The sequence below is a fragment of the Hippocampus guttulatus genome, chromosome 17, assembly GCF_054856545.1.
Source record: "Hippocampus guttulatus isolate MCC_2025c chromosome 17, RoL_Hgut_1.0, whole genome shotgun sequence".
Classification (NCBI taxonomy): Eukaryota; Metazoa; Chordata; class Actinopteri; order Syngnathiformes; family Syngnathidae; genus Hippocampus; species Hippocampus guttulatus.
This window is the reverse complement of record NC_141277.1, coordinates 4,348,677-4,366,499: the sequence shown is the minus strand read 5'-3', so window position 1 is coordinate 4,366,499 and position 17,823 is coordinate 4,348,677. Positions and strand designations below refer to the sequence as shown.

The 17,823-nt window shown below is 46.2% G+C and overlaps 3 protein-coding genes and 1 long non-coding RNA gene across 5 annotated transcripts in view; 2 read left to right on the top strand and 2 right to left on the bottom strand.

Annotated features, from left to right (window-relative positions):
- Nucleotides 1–393: 393 nt before the first annotated feature.
- rnf208 (ring finger protein 208) lies at nt 394–6,868 on the bottom strand. 2 transcript variants are annotated; one of them, XM_086135015.1, is made up of 2 exons: nt 6,362–6,868; nt 394–2,161 (listed from the first exon to the last, which is right to left on the bottom strand). In XM_086135015.1, the coding sequence occupies exon 2, from the start codon at nt 1,621–1,623 to the stop codon at nt 751–753; it is 873 nt and encodes a 290-aa protein (XP_085991141.1). In that variant the 5' UTR covers nt 1,624–2,161; nt 6,362–6,868; the 3' UTR covers nt 394–750. The 2 variants fall into 2 exon arrangements, with proteins under 2 accessions (XP_085991141.1, XP_085991142.1); XM_086135016.1 differs by lacking the exon at nt 6,362–6,868 and adding an exon at nt 6,073–6,345.
- On the top strand, nt 4,014–14,434 carry LOC147191596 (uncharacterized). The gene is made up of 5 exons (XR_015103506.1): nt 4,014–4,153; nt 4,647–4,749; nt 9,112–9,423; nt 9,811–12,832; nt 14,292–14,434. It is a non-coding gene; the product is annotated as an uncharacterized LOC147191596 (long non-coding RNA).
- On the bottom strand, nt 7,799–14,707 carry slc5a1 (solute carrier family 5 member 1). The gene is made up of 15 exons (XM_086135011.1): nt 14,405–14,707; nt 13,969–14,040; nt 13,734–13,838; nt 13,555–13,614; nt 13,349–13,453; nt 13,160–13,265; nt 11,945–12,025; nt 11,640–11,848; nt 10,432–10,567; nt 10,261–10,368; nt 10,043–10,193; nt 9,789–9,957; nt 9,140–9,355; nt 8,962–9,061; nt 7,799–8,517 (listed from the first exon to the last, which is right to left on the bottom strand). Exons 1-15 carry the CDS (start codon nt 14,561–14,563, stop codon nt 8,303–8,305), a joined length of 1,992 nt encoding a protein of 663 aa, XP_085991137.1. The 5' UTR covers nt 14,564–14,707; the 3' UTR covers nt 7,799–8,302.
- Nucleotides 14,708–16,459: 1,752 nt separating this feature from the next.
- sppl3 (signal peptide peptidase 3) overlaps nt 16,460–17,823 on the top strand; it is a 46,956-nt gene continuing 45,592 nt past the window's right edge. The window contains exon 1 of the mRNA XM_086134207.1: nt 16,460–16,904. Coding sequence (XP_085990333.1) covers nt 16,894–16,904 — 11 coding nt within the window. The 5' untranslated portion in view covers nt 16,460–16,893. The remainder of the gene's footprint in view (nt 16,905–17,823) is intronic.

Sequence of the window (17,823 nt, the reverse complement as noted above, 5' to 3'; positions counted from 1 at the left end):
GCGGCCATTTTGCCGCTCGCCGTCGACTGAAAACGGCAACGCAGTGCTCACGTAGCTCAGCTGGTGAACGTCACGTGACCGAAGCCAGAAACCAGGTGAGTGGCAAAATGGCCGCCCGCCCCCTGGGATGTATAAAAACGAGTGGATTTTTTTTTTCTTAATTCATTTCAGTTTATCAAAATACCGTGTTAGGGTCAGAATAGCGTACAGTACAGTCGCGCCCTACATCGCAGATTCCGACCTATTGTGCGTGGGTCCGTAACGTACTCCCCACAATAAACAGTCACTATACGCCGCTGGCACCGATAGATGTAGGCACACAAATGTGCCGTGGTGTCGAGGTTGGAAACCACTGCACTGGTCGAGAAAAGATATCCATCAGCGACAAGAGCGTTGTCATTAATTTAATCTTTATTCACCTTGATGGGGTGGGGGTGGGGGTTACTCGACTCCCCCTGGCATTCCCATGAAAAGAGATGACAAACACATCCAACCAAACAAGAGAGGGTGAACAGGATTCCAGTCCATACGTAAAATACATATATTAACTATTTATTGAACCGTCTGCAACCAGAAGTCCCACACAGTATCCATCTGTGCTATTAAATATATAGAGATAAGTCATCTGTGGAGGGATTATTGACAGTATCTGTGTGTGTGTGTGTGTGTGTGTGAGGGTAAGGGGGAGAGCTTATAGTCGACAAAGGTGTGGCTGAGCTGAGCAGCGTTTACGCGGCGCCCGCATTTTGTCTACATGATGCCGCAGGAGGACAGCGGGTTGGCGATGTGGCAGGTGCAGGCCGACTGGCAGTACTGGCGCACAGTCTGGTAGCAGCTGCGGTCGACGTCTCCGCCCCACTGCACCGGCCCGTTGGGGTCGGCGGGCAGCCGGCTCAGGATGCTGGTGTTGATGGCGAGCGCCGCCAGGCCGTAATCGGTAAACAGCACGGTCTCGCGGCGGCAGGTGGGGCAGGAGATGAACTTGTACTTGGGGCACGATTCGTAAAGGATCTGCAGGCACTCCTCGCACACCGAGTGCAGGCAGGACAAGATGCGAGGGCGCTTGCCGGCGAAGTTGTAGGTGTGGCCGCAGGTGGGGCAGTTCAGGGGCTCGCAGGGCACGGGGGGCCCCGAAGAGGTCGAGGACGATGACGAGGACGTGGAGGAGGAGCGCAGCACGTACTGATTGACGATGACGTCCTCCATCTTGTAGTGGAACTGGTGGTAGCAGATCTCGTTGGCACTGGTTTTGCGCTGCGCTAAGAAGCTCTGCTCCCTGCGGACGGCGGGGGTCTGCGGGGACGGCATGGGCCTGGGGGTCGCCACCGTCACGTCCAGCTTCAGGTCGCTGCAGGCCTGGTTGACGATGATCTCCCCCTCGCCGCCGCCGCCGTCCCACGCCACCCTGGGTGGCGGGGCGAAGCGAGGCTGGGTGACGGGAACCGTGCACTCTCTGGGGAACTTCTCGGACTGGATGATCTTGACCGTGTCCATCGGGATGGTGACGGGCTGACGCCTGAGGCAAGACATTTGGATTTCGGAAGTGGACGCAAAGAGGCTCGAAATGGGGAGTGGAGAACTCGGTCGTGTTGCGATGTTAAAGTCAGCCATTAGAGGGCACATGTGGACGAAGCGCTGCCTCCATGTTGCCTTGAGAGACCCCGCCCCCGACCCTGATGAAGGCTCCCGTCAGCCTGAATCCTTGGGAGGGCTTGCTGGGTTGAAGAGTTGAGCCAGAGCACCTTAATTCAAAGCTTAAGAATAAACAGTCCAGCTTCTTTGACCGGTGTTGGCCACTTACCTCTTAAAATAACATGATATTCACACAGTTAGCACCAAGCGATCACATTAGATGCACGCACGCGACGGGTTGGCGGATGGTTGCATTCACGGGGCGGAACGATCCAATTCCAAGTGTCTCAGAGTGAATTTGGTGAAGTGAAACTTTGTATTGTGCTCTGCCCAATTCACTCAGCAGACCCCCCCCCCCCCGGTTGGCTCCCGTCTTTGTTGACAAGATGGCGGCCTATGATTTAAGGGAAGGCGTCCTTTGAGATTTCGCACGGATGACGACTGACAACAGTCTAAAAGTGCGGGCCACTGTTTGTCTCCCTCTCTCGGTGGTGAAAACGCGTCCTCCAGATAGCTTTGGCGTGTCTACCTGTGGAAACAGAACACAGGAGATGGTTTGCTCAGGCGTGTGTTCGCATGGACGCATTGCTGGTCGTCAACAGGAATGCAGTCCTTTTGCCTGTTTTTGTGATCCATATCTATGCCGACGGACACAAACCATCGCCGGTGGTTACTCTCCTTTTTGATTGTGCCGACAGCTGCGGTGAAAACAGTGTTGCGTTTTGTAGCATCCGTAGCAAGAGGACTCGTTTCCTTTCGAAGTCACTCGGCCCTTACCCTACACCAGGGGTGTTAAAATCATTTTTGTCATGGGCCACTTTGGAGTTTCATCGTCCCTCGGAGGGCCGAATTCATATTTAATCATCACATAGTATTACTTGTACACAACGAATTGATGGATGACAAGTTTTGAAATCAGTCAATGTTTGTTTGTTGTTTGTTCACTTATGATTCAAGTGAGTGTAACCAGGTTCAGAAAATTATTGCAAAATGTCAATGTTATTTATTACACATTTCGGTACAGAATTTAGAAAGGAAGTTCACACACGTCTGCTTTACGCGGGCCACATAAAATGACGTGGCGGGCCAGATCTGGCCCCCGGGCCTTGAGTTTGACACATGTGCCCAACCCCGTCCTATTATTCAATCGATCTACTTTGAAGGTTCAAATATTGCATTTGGGTGAGAAATTGAAGCACGAGTGCTATCGTTGCCCTGGTATATCCCCAACAACACTGATTACATTTCAAAAGCAAAGGATGCCCACTTCCTGTATCTGTAAAGAAAATGTCCGGTATGCATGTGCCAGTCACGCAGTCATTTGTTTTTGAGGACAGGATGTGAGTGATACTGTGACATTGCACTTTACGGTGCTTTATATCGTATTGCGAAACCGGGCGAGTGTCAATCTGGTGACAAAAGAAACACTTTGGATTGAGTCCAGCTGTGAGGTTCGACTTTTTAGTGTGACTCAGCGATCAAGTTTCTTGGAGGATTTTTGTGTGTGTGTGTGTGTGTGTGTGTGTGTGTGTGTGTGTGTGTGTGTGTGTGTGGGTGTGTGTGTGTGTGTGGGTGTGGGTGTGTGTGCGTGTGTGTGACTTAGTTAGGGCAACAGATTTTGCTTTGCCGTTTCTTAGCGCATTTAGTTTTCACTGTGGGGCACCGCACAAGGTCAAAGGCACTGTGGCGCGAGCTTGCCCAAATTTGGAAATGGTTGCTTCGCAGCCTACCAGGAAGTAGCCTGGAGGCTCTTACCGCTGCTTTGGATGTGGAGTACACCTTTATGTCGTTCCCCCGGAGCCGCAAAGTTCGGGATACCGGACGCTGCATTTCGTTTGACTTCCCCCGTAAAAGGCAGCATTGCTACAGCTGGTGTAAAGTACAAACAGATGTCATCCGAGAGCAGGTGACCGTGACGGACGCGCTTGCTCGCTTCCCTCTCCGTCAACACTCCGTCATCCACGGAGCTCTCAACAGCACGAGAACGGATTGTCGGGATTTCTGTACTACGCGTGGGTTCAAGAACATCAAGCATGTGGGTGAGCCTTTTTGTTTGTTTGTTTTTCCAACAAAACAAAGAGACAACAACCTCGGTCCTTTATTTTGTGCACAGTGACGATTCACTGAGAGGAAATCGGCGGGCAGAGATGACCTACATGGTGAGTGAAGAAGAAGGAAAACGGCGGCACAGCACAGTAGGTTTCTATTTCTGGTTTGTGTATGCATGCACACATTAGCGTTTCCTGCGCCCCTCCCCTGCGCATCCTCAACAGCCTTCGCTCTCACATGATGCCGCGGCCATATTAGACTTCTGTGTGTCTCTCCCATCATGCATCTGTTTGTCCTACCCCCCCCCCCCCCCCCGGCGCTCACTGTGGACATGTGACACTTTCCTCAAAATAGCCTGTCTGCTCCTCCGCCCCTTTCGCACGCATGTGATAAGGTCCAGGCATTGGGCGGGAAGATATGCATTTGAATGCATCATCGTGATGGATGACCCTTAGAGGGCAGGTGCAAAAAGGTGATCAATTGGGGGGAATGAGGAACATTCTTAAATAATGATTCCCTTAAAATGTATCGCAACTCAAGTTTATATAAAAGCAAGTCTTAAAGGCGCAAATGTGTTGAACTTCAAAGTTAAATACAACTGAATTGTACTGTACTTGAGCTGTTATGCTTTCACGAGGGGTCACCTACATTTGGCCTGTCAATCACTGCCATACTGATTTGATGGGGATGGGTTCAGAGATTCGGTCCAGACTGATTGATGAATTTAAAATGCATCACCTATGCCTTTCGTGTCTTTTGCAAAGCGGAAATAGTTAATTTGTCTGAAGACTACAAAATCACATTGACATTAAAAATATCTAGTGTGATATCATTATTATTATTATTTAATTTTTTTTAGTGGCTATAAACAGCACGTTTGCGTGCACCTGTCGGAGATAAAGCACAAGCAGTCTTTGATCCCGGATGAGACAAAGCGGCTAAAATTATTCCTCTCTGATTTCCAGATGACACAACACAAGACGGGCCGATAAGAGACCTCCTCATCCTGCCGACGGGCCGCCTTTGGCGCAGCCTGCGCGCTAATCGACGTTGGCCCTCTGCTGTTATGTAAGGAGCTCATCCCAGCCGCGACCTCCGAATGAAAAAGTGCAAACTGCTGCAAGATTTTCCCGCAGTTATCCCCGGCAGTGTCTCCGCAGCAGTGCGCGTGCACGGCCGTCGTGCCACAAATGAAATCAAAGTAGGCATCGGACCTGCTGGTCGTCATCGCAAACATTAGCGTACTTGGACCTAAGAGTCGGCGCTTGGAATTGAAGCGGATTTACACGGGACAGGGAAGGTGAACCAATCTTTTTTTAGTTTTTTTTTGGTCAGTGGACGCAACGGCTTCTTGTATACTTTCAAATTTAGCTTGTAGCAGACGTGTGGGGCTCCATGCATGAGATGTGACAACCCTCTTTAAATTAAGCTGCATTGTATTGTATTGTGTCGGAACACCTCGTCGAACATTGTTGCGAAAAGGCCGACAGACATTGCGATCGTCCTCAAACACTTGCTATCAATTGCCATCTTTTCGAAGCCGGTTCTCCTGTGCCTGGAGGCCAGTTCCAGGCGAAGGATTGTGAATGTTCTGAATGAGTCATCAGTCTGTCTCCGTCCTGACCCCCCCGTGTGTGTGTGTGTGTGTGTGTGTCTCTCTCTCTCTCTCTCCCTCCCTATCTCGTCATCTTCTCTCAATGAAAACCTGTCTTTCCGCCACATCCTTTTCACATCTGCCTATCCGTACGAGTTGGCGCGGAGACGACCGCATGCCGTCGACATCGCGGTGGCGTGCGTTCCGCTGTCAGCGACATTCAAACATTGGCTGGTAAAGAAAAAAAAGCAGCGCGGAGGGTATTATGTTGTATTTTGATTACGTAACATGCGGTGACCTTGTGTGCAAATCCCACGGTTTACACCGCCGAGATAATGCAGTTGCTCACTTGAATGTGTCAAGACTGATGTGCGACTCGGTTTTGAAACGGTTCTTCCTCCCACCATCCACGGTCGACTTCGGCCATTTTGCAACTCGTTTCCGTTAAGTGCTCCTCGCCGTTCCTGTAGCTGCTGCCGCGGCAACAACGTGGCAGAGGTGCACGCAGGCGGAAAAGTGAAAAAGCAATAAGCTTCACCCGCCGCCTCATGGATGATTGATCAGCTTCCGCAATATGCCGACGGCGGCTCGATTGATTAAGGCTGATTGATCCCCCCCCCGAAAAAGGCCCGCCATGTCTAGAAGCCATTGTTGATGTGCACGATATTTAAGATGGAGAAGCTTTTGGGGCATGAGGGAGAGACGGTTATGCAATGGCAATATTTCCCACTGCAGTACCGATGTACGTGTCGGGATAACACACACACACACACACACACACACACACACACACACACCGTCCAAGACGTCTGCCAAATGTCAAGACTACTCGAGACCTCCAACTCCCACAGCAAGGGTGGGGAAGCTGCTGCCCATGGGCTACGTGGAGCCAATGATGGCATTTCATCCCGTTAAAACACCAACTTAGTTCATCCACATTTGCTTTTCGTAACTGGCCCTGGGACGGCTATCGACAGTCATGCTCGTGCGATGATGCAACAGCACTGCAAGCCTCCCGGCACCTCCTCCATCGCTTTTCGGCGATCCGTCTCGTAAACAAAGGGGCAAAAACGGCATCATCCTCACCTTAAGCCTCGTTGGGGTCTTTATTCGGCAAGCGGGAGGAGAAGGTGGCGGCGTTCGCTTCTCCGGCAGGATGAGGATGGAGGCAATGTTAAGATGGAGGAGGCAAGGTGGAGGCACGTCCACATCCCTCTTCTTTTGTCCTTCACGCCGCCGCTCTGCCTCCTCCGGGGTGTTTCGGTGCGTCTCTCTCGGCTGTCTCCATCCTTCCTCTTCCTCCCTGCTATAGCTTAAGTCCTCCTGGCCCCTGGGTTTTGAATCAAACCGGATTGCTTTCCTTGTCGTCCCGCTCTCCTGAGCTCTTATCAGCCCCGCTTCACAACAGCACCTCCTCCTCCTCCTTCGTCGGTTCCAGGCGAGCGCACCTCACTGCTGCACATGCGCACTCTCCTCACTTTGCCCTCTTTCTCTCTCTCTCTCTCTCTCATGCCCGCTATCTCTCCATCACACACTCCCTCCCATCCCGTCGCCGCAGCACACACTGCAGTGGCCCCGCAGGCGGCGGCGGCGCGCTTTTCAGTTGCCAGAGGAAATATTTCAGCCAATCAGGAACATTAAAAGCCAAACCCCCACAGTCACGCACCCTCCCTCCTGAGCCAACGACAGTATATACACACATAGACAACTCCCGAGACACACATACAGGAAGCTGGCGCACACGCAGATCCAATCTCCAGAGTGCCGAGAGAAGGAAATGAAGCATAAATTCCCGAACAAATCATGTTCGGTAAAAATGCTGACTGCGTTTCATCCATGGTTGAGGTTCTCGACAAGAAGCGTTACTTAAATTGAAAGGGCCCTTTCCAATGCTTTATAAAGTGTTTATTAACTAAAGAATGTGTGGTTAATACTCGGGTCATGTTAAGTGTGGCAGGAGCATCTCATGTTAATAACTGTAATCATTATAGTTTATACAGTGGAACCTCAAGTGACAAACCTGATTGCTTCTGTGATCCAATTTGTCACATGAAACGTTCATCAACCAAGACAATGCTACCCATTGAAATGAATGGAAATGTAATGAATTCATTCTAACCCCCTATCTAATTTATACTTACCTTTATTTTGTTTTAAACAAAAATATGGTTAGAAATAAATACAATAAATACACTGTAATGCAATATAAAATTAAGTGAAAAATATTATTCTATCCAAATATAAATACTTAAAGGATATTTGTTTACTATTTCAATGGCAGAAAAAGGCAGGACTACAGCTCATGCTCTAAAATATTTTCTTCCTCCAAAATAACTTGGAGAAGTTCTGATTCAAGTGGCTTTTATATAGCTCCCTGTTACAAGCAATGTTCCCCCCCCCAACATTATTTTCCCTTGTCTTATATCCTATAAATATATTCAGCATTCAAGATGAAGGCGGCGTCTTTGCACTTAGCTTCATGTTGCAAAATACAGAAAATGAAACAAAAAAAAAATCCTCAGATCCATGGAGGAAAAATATCACAAATCATTTTATTACATAACTTACAATAAGCCATTGGCTTGTGTCTATTGTAAACCAGGCGCGGCCTCCTTTTGTCCAGCCCTGCAGCTTCCTACCTAGCTAATTAGCAGTCGCTAATGAAAAAAAAAGGAGCTCAGCACTGTAATATGTCAGTAAAATCTTGACTCAGTCCTGCTTCTGTTGACCTCAGGAAGTCAACACCGTCAATGTCTCAATGTCATTATTTCATCCAGTGAGGTTGTATTATATTGGATAAGCACGCTGCGTTCCAAAACAAGCCCCCGGATGTGTGTCCACTCACTCAAGTAGTCTTGAGTGTTTGGAATGATGAATTGAACAAAAATGTCAAAGACGCAAAGTGCATTTCTGCAGCACTGGGATATGAATTACACTCCCCTCCAAAAGTATTGGAACGGCAAGGTCAATTTACATTGTATGCTGAAGACATTGGAGTTGTAAAACATGAAGAAGACGTTGATGTCTTTAGCCATAAAATCCGTGAAAGAAAACAGCCACGCAGAGGAGAAGGAGAGCGTTGACGTTGACAACGTTCCGCCACAGCGGCACTTCGGATGTGTCCGTAAGCTTCCTCTGCAGCTCGGCCTGTTCCTCTTCACTCAGCTTTGGAGTTTTTTTCTGCTCCAGGCCACAGAAACACGCTTGCACCTTCTTGCAGAATCCCGGTTCTTCCTCCGGTTCTAAGACAGAAAAGAACGCAGAGGGGGATTACATTTCTGAATCGTTCTGGAAGTGCTTTTTTATTTTTATTTTTTTTAAATGACAGGACCACATTTGACAAGACTTTTTTTTCCTGATATTTTTTGTTTCCCCCCCCCCCCCCCCCCCGCTGTGTCAGGGATTTTTTTCACCCCTCATCTCCGCCCCAGTCTATTGTGGGAAACTTATATTGAATCTATTTGTTTTCTTTGAAGATTTTGTTTTGGGTTGTAATTTATTTAATTTTTTCGTATGCATTTCAAGGGCCGTCAAATATTTATGGGTTTCCGCTATTCGTTGGCCAGCGGGGTCGTTATCCCCCATGAATAGCGAGGGTCAACTTTAACTAGTAGTATTTAAAAAAAAAAAAAAAAAAAAGGTCATAGCTGCACTAATTGGGTTATTATTAATCATGAGACAATTACCCTCCACCTCCATACTGTTGACATTTTCCACCCAGTCGTCTTTCTCCAGGTCAACTCTTTCTTCAGTACAGTTCCTCAGGCTCCAACACAGTCGATACAACTGGACCCAAGACAAAACATCTCGAGTGACATGCGGCGCTTCTTGTACAGGTTACTGTTCCATCAGCTGTTTTCGTACGTGTTTGTCGGCGATGGGTTTGGTCACGAGGGAGACGCCGAGGATGACGATGCAGGAGACCACAAAGAGGATGATGGCGAAGTAGAGGTAGTGAACGCCGCATATGATGGTGGGACAGTTACTGGGCTCCACGCAGCTGCCTGTGCCGTATGCAAACTCTGCAATCATCCTGGATAAGCCGACGAGGAGGCCGATCATGAGCCCATAAAAGGCACCCTGTAAAAGAAAGAAGTTGGAACACACACTCCCATCCCACCTCTTAAAAAGGGGAGACCACCACCCCGGTAAGTATTCCGCCACAACTACACTACGACACTCATATATTTTAACCCTTTCACTTGTCCACTGTAGTAACCGCTGTCCCTGAAAGGGTTAATGATGGTGATTATGTCATATTTGAAGAGTCAAATATTTTTGGTGATTCCCGGTGTATGCCGTAAAAGGCTTCACAGCGACCGGTGGAGCTCAAATTAAAACAGCAAATTGGCCAACGTCGCCTCATTACACAACGCCGAACTAAAAGCTGTCACAAAAAGACCTTTGCACAGTCATTCTTTAACACGACGATAAACGGAGCAGAGTTCATCTCGCTGTTTATACAAGCCTCCGGTAAACGACATGAACGAACCACCGAACAGAAGGAACTCACGGATTCATTGACTCGTTTGCAGAAGATGGCCAGAATGAAAACGGCGGTGACGGGCGGTGCCAGATAGCTGGTGATGGACTGGATATAATCAAAGAGTTGCCCGCTCTGGGCCGACTGCACCACCGGGATCCACGCGATGCTCACGCCAATCAGCACCAAAATGAACACTCTGCAACGAGTACAAGCACAGCCGGGGGCAGTTGGCCGTCTACAAAGCCGAACCGTGCAAATCGGTTCTGGTTCATTCGTTTAACCTGCCAGCGATCATGAGCTCCTTCTCGGTGGCCGAGCGCCGCATCTTGGTGTAGATGTCCATGGTGAAGAGCGTGCTGGCGCTGTTGAAGATGGAGGTCAGGGAGCTCATGAGAGAGGCCAGCATGACCGACAGCATGAGTCCACGCAGACCTGAGAACGCACGGCTTGGATTCAGTGAGGTTAGGCCGGTTGTGAGGCGAGGTTCTACTTTACCCACCTACGGGCATCAGATCCACCACCAGTTTGGGATAAGCAATGTTGGTGCAACCCACGCTGGCCCCGCAGTGCTTGACGCATTCGGCCGGGTCCACGCAGGCCACCACGTCTGCAAAACGACGCTGTTCGGCTCGCTTTGGGGAAGACGCCTAGAAACGTCGGCGTGACTCACCAGAGTAGAGGATCCTGCTGATCATTCCGGGGAAAACAATCAGGAACATGGGCAGCAGCTTCAGGTAGCCGCATAAGATGCAGCCGCCTTTCACGTGAGATAAATTCTTGGCTGACAGGCAACGCTGCACGATCACCTACGTTGTTTGGAGGGTGGAGACAGACAAGTCCATATCATGAATAGAGTTGTGTTCACAACAATGGCGCTGTGTCCTTCTAATAGCGCCATGTAACCCAGATGTGAAACACCTCTTAGGCCCGCTGCGAATAGTCACGCGGATGAATTTGGCTGAAGCGACTACTGTTGATTGATTTTTTTTCTTTCTTTTCAATGAATGAATGAAAGTATTGGTATTGATGAAAATTGGAAAGGTATCGTATCAAATTTATGTACTGTATTTATTTTACAATGCAAGATAAGATAAGATAAGATAAGATAACCTTTATTTGTCCGACACTGGGGGAATTTGCAGTCTACAGCAGCAAAATTGGGGGAGGGGGGGAACAAAATGTTTCAGAAAAGAACTGTAACTGTGTCAGAGTAAGGTGCCTACGAAGTAACCAACTGACTGAGGGACAGACAATCACAATTAATACATTAAAAATGTAAGGAGAATTAATATTCAGCCTGAACCTGGACCCCTCTCACCAGAAATGGTACAGTCCGATCTCACGTTGTCCCTCAGAAATAAAGAAGTAGCCTGCTCATGTACACAGTGCAGCCAAATAGAAAACTGCTTATTTTTGTTTGTTTACTTTTTATTTTTCTTAACAGAAGGTCAGAGCTGAAGACTCCACCGTAATTGGACAGGGTGTCACTCTAATGGCTTTCTGTGAGGGTCAACGAGGCGCGGCTAATCCTCTTGGTCAACAACAACACCGAGGCACCGGCGCATTAGTCATTTGGTTCTTCGGGAAATAGAAGATAAAAGTCGTAAAACGACATCTAATGCATGAATGACAATTCGTGAAAGCACACAATAGCCAGGAAAGTGGGCTCTTTAGTTCTGCTTGGCCAAAACCATTGAGATAAAGCTGGATTTAACCCTTTCATGCACCCTATAACCTGATAACGTGATAAGTTGTCCACTGTCGGAACCGCTGTCCCTCAAAGGGTTAATCAAACAATAAGTGATCCATGAAGACTTTTTTTTTTTTCTTAATGACCACAGATATGTCCTAAGTCACGCCACTTGCCATTTGACTGACCTGATCAGTGCACCAGTACCACATGGCTTGAATAGTGAGTCCAAACACCAAGCCGGGCCAGGGCAGGTCTCCTGTGATGGCGTCCCGAAAAATGTGGAAGGAGTCATGCCGAGGCTTGTAGCAACTCTCGCTGATGTTCCCCGTGATGGATGGAATGGCCTTCATGTAGCGTTCCTGGAAACTTTCATAGCCGCCCACTTCATTGAAGGCTGCAAATCAGATCTTTTATTTAGACAAATTTCAAACGATATATTTCAGACCGCATTCATATGGATATTAATGAAGAAGAAAAAAAAAAAGATTACCGAAGCCCATGAGAATGAATGATCCGACTATCATAATGATGGTCTGTAAGGCGTCTGTGTAAATCACCGCAGCCAAGCCACCTTAAGGACAAAACACAACGGCTTTGTAGCACTTCCCAGTTTGAGCTGTAATTTATCCTTATGTCCTTAAAAACTATGCAAAATGGGGGTGATGAATCCTGAATGAAATTCGAAAAAGCATGATTAGATGATTGCAGTCATACAGCCAACAGATCAAACACAATGAAACGATTCAAAACCTGAAGGGGCCTGAGATTAAGCCTTGGTGGAGATCTTTGAGTGCTATTCTAGTTCTATGTGAGTTTTATATGTGGAAAAACTTGGCATTTAACTTGCCTGATCTAAATTTAGGACTGTAGCATAGATTCATGCATTACAGCATATTGTAGAAAAGGCCATGCTAATAGGTGAACCCTTTGAGGGACAGTGGTTACTACAGTGGACAGTTTATCATGTTACAGGGTGTAATAAAGGGTTAATTAAATAGATTAGGCGAGGAAATTGCAGATTAAGAAGTAAATCATTTTCATGTTGCAATAAATGGACTTTCACGCACTATATCGATCCATTGCTTTTTTTATAGCGCTTGGCCTCATTCGGGTCACGTGTGATCTGGCTCCTATTCCAGGTGACTTTGGGCGAGAAGCTGAGGTACACCCTGGACTTGTCCCCATCAATTCGCAAGGCACACTATTCACACTCACACCCTTTGATTTAGAGACTTCAATGAACCTAACATTCATGCTTTTGAAATGTTGGAGGAATTCAGAGATTTCCTGGAGAAAACCCACTGCAAGCTTGGGGAAAGCATGAAAACTCCACCTAAGGAAGGCCGGAGCCGAGATTCCAACCTGGGAACTTTCGTCTGTGAGTCAAATTTTGCTAAGCGTTATTTCCTCTTATGACTCTTTCCTGCATATGGTCTACTCTGCGTATTTTTTGGACGTTGTTAATAAGCTTCACAACCAACTTAAGCTCTTCCACTGTTCAACTAGCGGTGTTATAGAAGGCTAGCTTGCACTTATCACACTTTATGGGCTATGAGCAACAATAACATGCCACTGACAAATGGCTTGAGAGTAAGGTGTGTGAAAAGACTTTAACCCCCCCGGTAGACGTTCCCAGCCATTTGTTTATTTACAATTTTTTTTTTTTTTTTTTATGAATAAAATGCTCCCGGGTGTGCAGTCTGACCTGTGACGGTGTACAGCCCCGTAATCAGGAGCAATGCCACGACGGCCAAGTAGATATTTAGCCCCAGAGCCTGGTTGATAAAAATGGCGCCGGAGAACATGTCCGCCTGAGCAGATGGGAGATGACTTTTTATTTTATTTTTTTTATGGCGATTGATAACAGTCAAGGAGATATGTAAAGACAACTTACTGAGATCTTGGTGAAAATGTACAAGAGGAGGGAGAGCACCGAGAGGTAGATGCGAATGCGCTGCCCCCCGAATCTCTTCTTCAGGTATTCGGGCATGGTGACCACCTAAACACACGCAAATGCTGTTGTAGTTTATAGACGCCATACTTTCTACATCTTGTTTAAATTTACGAAAGAGTAAGTCGAGAGTACGTTGGCCTGTTTACCCCAGCTTTGATGTAGATGGGCACAAAGAGCCAACCCAGGATGACCACCACAATGAGAGCCTGAAGTTAAAACAGTCACTGTTTAGGTAATCCGATAACCATATTCGAAAACGTATAATACGAAAAAAGTATATTCTACATGATTTGAAATTGAATTTGAATTCATGATTTCAACTCACATTCCATTCAAATCCACCAATGGCTATTCCGCTGGCTGCACCGGTCCCGGCGATTCCCACAAAGTGCCCGCTTCCGATGTTACTGGCGAAAAGAGATGCTCCAATCTTTGGAAGGCATAATTATTATCATTATTATTCTTTGTTTTTTCTTTAATTCAATTGATTTATTCAGAAAGCATTCCATCTTCATGTGACATTTATTATCGTGGAAGAGACGTGAAAATGAGGGTCTCACCGGCCACCAAACCATACTTCTGCCTGCTAGGAAGAAGCCACCGACCGTGGCACGGTTGGTGCGAACCATAGCCTGCAATTGAAAGCAAGCAGAAGAATTTAAACATGCTATATTATACTTTATGTCCTACGGTTGTGCTATTAGACAGGTCCGCTAAACCTTCAGCTGTCAATCAAATGCCCACAACCTAAAAACAAAGTCAGCTTGCAGTCAATAAAGGCCCTTCTGGGAAAATAAAGTCAATGTGTAATCATTGCAACTTTTAATCTCAAGCACCGCAGTTCAGAGAGTCATCCGTTTGCGATTTTACGATTTGTTTCTAGGTTTAGGTTTCAACTCGATCTCAAAGAAAACAGAAATGACCTTGACAACCAACGACTACTTTCATACCCAAAGAAGATACCAAAAAGGTAACCTCGATGTTGAAACAACTCACCCATAGTCCAACAGCCAAGACCACCAAAAAATAAATCACAATGACGGATATATCAGCAGCATTATTGAGGGCCGTGCCAGCCGTGTCGTTTCTGGCATTGCTCCTCATGAAGGAGAAGCCAAAATAGTCACGAGACATCGTTGAAGGCGTCCTCCACATAAGCAACAATGTCGGTGAATGAAGCACCTGTGGTCACCTTGGTACCTTTTACCCATTCACTACCGCAGGGGGCGGAGTCAGGTGTGGGAAAAGGTTGGGAACACGCCATTATTTTAGTTGAAAGTAGATAGATTCATGATGTGAGGCTGTGTTCACTGAAAGCAAGTCATGTTGTTAATCATCAACACACACACAAGGAAATACATGCTGAGATTTCCTGTTAGACCAAGAGCCAACAGATAAATGCCCGCAGCTAGTATCTTTTCACCTTCAGAACATATGACAAAGAATTGCAAATCAGTGAGCGCGGCCATTAAATTAAGTATGGTGTTTCAAACATGCGCCATGCGTTAAACACCGACTCTGTCAATCAGTGAAACAAGTTTACAGAGTGGAGTCAGAGAGGTATTCTTTTGTGGTATTTAGTGCGGTGTTCATTTGGAAGGTTATCGGCGATATCAAAACATGCTGGTCTTGACTGATGAATGAACCTTCTCTCCACAGGGAAATTAACAGTTACTGAACTGTAAGATAATGACTCAAGCGCTGATTATCGAATGTATAACCGTACATTATGATGCGGATGATAAGTTTGTCGCAGAGATGCCATATTTTTCATACTTTAGTGATAATCAATTCAACACTAGTGTTACATAACACAATAATAAGCTACTGTGATCCAGTTGTATCCAAATTAAATTAAACATGTTTGTTTATTTTTTAGAGATGTATTGCCTCAAGTGAGAGGGCATGCCCGCCTGCTGCCAATTGAAGGCCTAAATTGCCACAAGGCACCTTTCAAAACTTAAATGGACATATGTCACATCAGCAGCATTTTGGATCCCTGCGGTCCAGATAAAACACGTCAAAGGTGGAGGTTCACTTGAGCAAGGCCTCTTACATCACACAGCAGCACGATGATAAAGCTCCCAATAATACGCTTTAGAATTCACCATTTTGCTTTGGCCTGTGTGCGTTGTGCTCACTGCCGTGTGAAGGGGCATGCTGCTCTCTAACGGACGTAGCACATTATTGCATTTGTATGGTGAATTTCAAAAAGACGCGATTACGCTTTCGTATTGATATTACACCTTAAAGTACAAATCAATCACTTCTTTTAATAGAACGCATTTATTTAAGGATAACCTTGAACTGATAGACTCACGACTCGCCAGTCAATCCTTTTACTTGTAACCAAAAGTGTCCAGTAGATGGCAGCAGACACTGAAAAGAATCAACACCGGATATTGCTGATGACGGTTGGCAAGAATGAACTACAGGTACGTTCATTTACCTTCATACCTATGCTATGTGAACGTCGGCATTACAGCAGCGTGCCATGAAACTAATACAATTAAACCAACAAATAACATATTGTAGAATCAATGAAACCGTTTAAACTGCAATTGTCATTCCAATGATTGCGTGAAATCAATTTACTCTGTCAGCATTCTAGCGATCGTTAGCTACGTTAGCTCTAATGTAGGACAGAAATGCTAATTATCATTGTTGTTTTTTTTAACAGCGGAACGAGGGGAAAAAGATTTTTAAATTGCTAAAGTGAGTGTGCAACATATTAGCTGTAGCTCTGAGTTCATGGTGGTTCCCCAAACACTGCAGCTGTGTTGTTCATGTGGACGAAAACACAGAAATTGATTTATAAAGCCGCAGTCAAACCATACTGTTTCTTCAATCGATCAAAAACCTTGTGTAGTGACTAGTGATCAAATGACATTCATTGGTCTCCCCAAAATGTCATTACAAGTTTCAAATGACTCCATTTTGATTTCTTTGCTCGCTTGTGGGCCCAATTCGGATATATCACAAAATTTAATCTCCTCAGAGAGGAATCAGAATATTCAGAATGTGAATTGACAGTGACTGGACCAAGCCTTTCTCTCATCATATCTCCAACAAAATGTTTTGTACGTCGATCATAAGAGATGAACCGCAAAAGAAGGTTATTGATTTTCTGTGGCTGGGAAGGCGGCTTTTCAAGGAGAACGGTTGCTCAAAAAATGGTTCATGAACGGATTCAGCCAGCTTGGTTGATTATATCTCTCAGGAGGAAGAACAGAGCATCAGTAATACTCTGGGAGACAAAGAGTGCAGAAGGTCATAAGATTAGCCTGCATGCTTCATTTAGGATGGCTCGCTGTAGCAGACAGGTTAGATGAATCAGGCAATGCTCGTTTTGTCCGCATGTTGATTGAGGCAGAGACTTCTCTCTTCTTTTACTCACCAGGCTGTCTGTACCCAAGGAATAGGTGGGTGGAGATGTGGAAGCTACTGAGGGGGCGCAGAGGGCATACTGAGAACACTTCAGCCGGATGAAGCTGAGGTAAGATGAGGACACAAGCAAATTCACAAATTCCTTGAGGCCTGGCTTTAGAAGTCTTGTTTTGGAGGATATAAATACTTCTATACAGATGAGTGCTGAACACTGTCGTTAAGAAAAAGTCCAAAGGGTTTGCTGGTATAAATAGATACAGTATTCTTATTATTTAACCAGACTCAAAAAAATTCATGAAGGTTGTAAATGTTGGCTGTGACTTTGGCAGGGGTGACGTAAATCGTACTTCCTGCGTGTCCTATGCCTGCTCCAAAGCATTTTCCCAGTTGGATATGAGTCCCATAACTCGTCAAGAAGTACTTGCCATCAGCAACATGTTCTACGTGTGGAAATGGATTTTCCATCATCGGACACATGGACGATAATTTTGAGATTTCTTGTCATGAAGAGTGTAACTGAGCGCAGGATGTAGGACAGAACCAGGATTTGTCCGGTTTTGTTTTCGTTTGGCATCGAGGCACTCCACATGACATTCATGAGGCTGGCAGCGGAACTGTCCAGTCTTCAGTGGGTTCTATTTATCTGCGCGCAGAATTTCCCAGCATTGTTGAAGTCGGTCCGTAAAAGAATAAACCACAGGCCTAATTCACTTTATGGAACATTCATTGAGCGAATTACCACCAGATGAACCATTCATTCATTTGAACACAGCTGGTGTGTTGCGCGATGTTATTTGTAATACAGGTTCTACGTTGTTGATACATTTTGCTGTCACTTTGTCAAAGCTTCAGCGTCTACGCATCGAGCTGCGGGGCACCGCATGTTGTCATCCCATCACGGAGAGGCCCAATTTATTCAGGAGTAATTTAATTACATTCTGGATGTGGCTATTAGTTGTGCCCCAGCAGTTTCATTGTTCGCAGGGGACAATCGCTGCCCATTCAATGGTCTTGGACAGTATGCCACT

What these genes read in the sequence shown, in the direction of transcription:
- rnf208 (XM_086135015.1), bottom strand. Translation starts at nt 1,623, where the DNA reads ATGTGCCCTCTAATGGCTGACTTTAACATCGCAACACGACCGAGTTCT.
- slc5a1 (XM_086135011.1), bottom strand. Translation starts at nt 14,563, where the DNA reads ATGTGGAGGACGCCTTCAACGATGTCTCGTGACTATTTTGGCTTCTCC. An exon ending in GAAGTATGGTTTGGTGGCCG is followed by an intron (nt 13,839 to 13,968) that starts GTGAGACCCTCA and finishes TGCCTTCCAAAG; the next exon opens with ATTGGAGCATCTCTTTTCGC. An exon ending in GCAAACGAGTCAATGAATCC is followed by an intron (nt 9,356 to 9,788) that starts GTGAGTTCCTTC and finishes TTTCTTTTACAG; the next exon opens with GGTGCCTTTTATGGGCTCAT.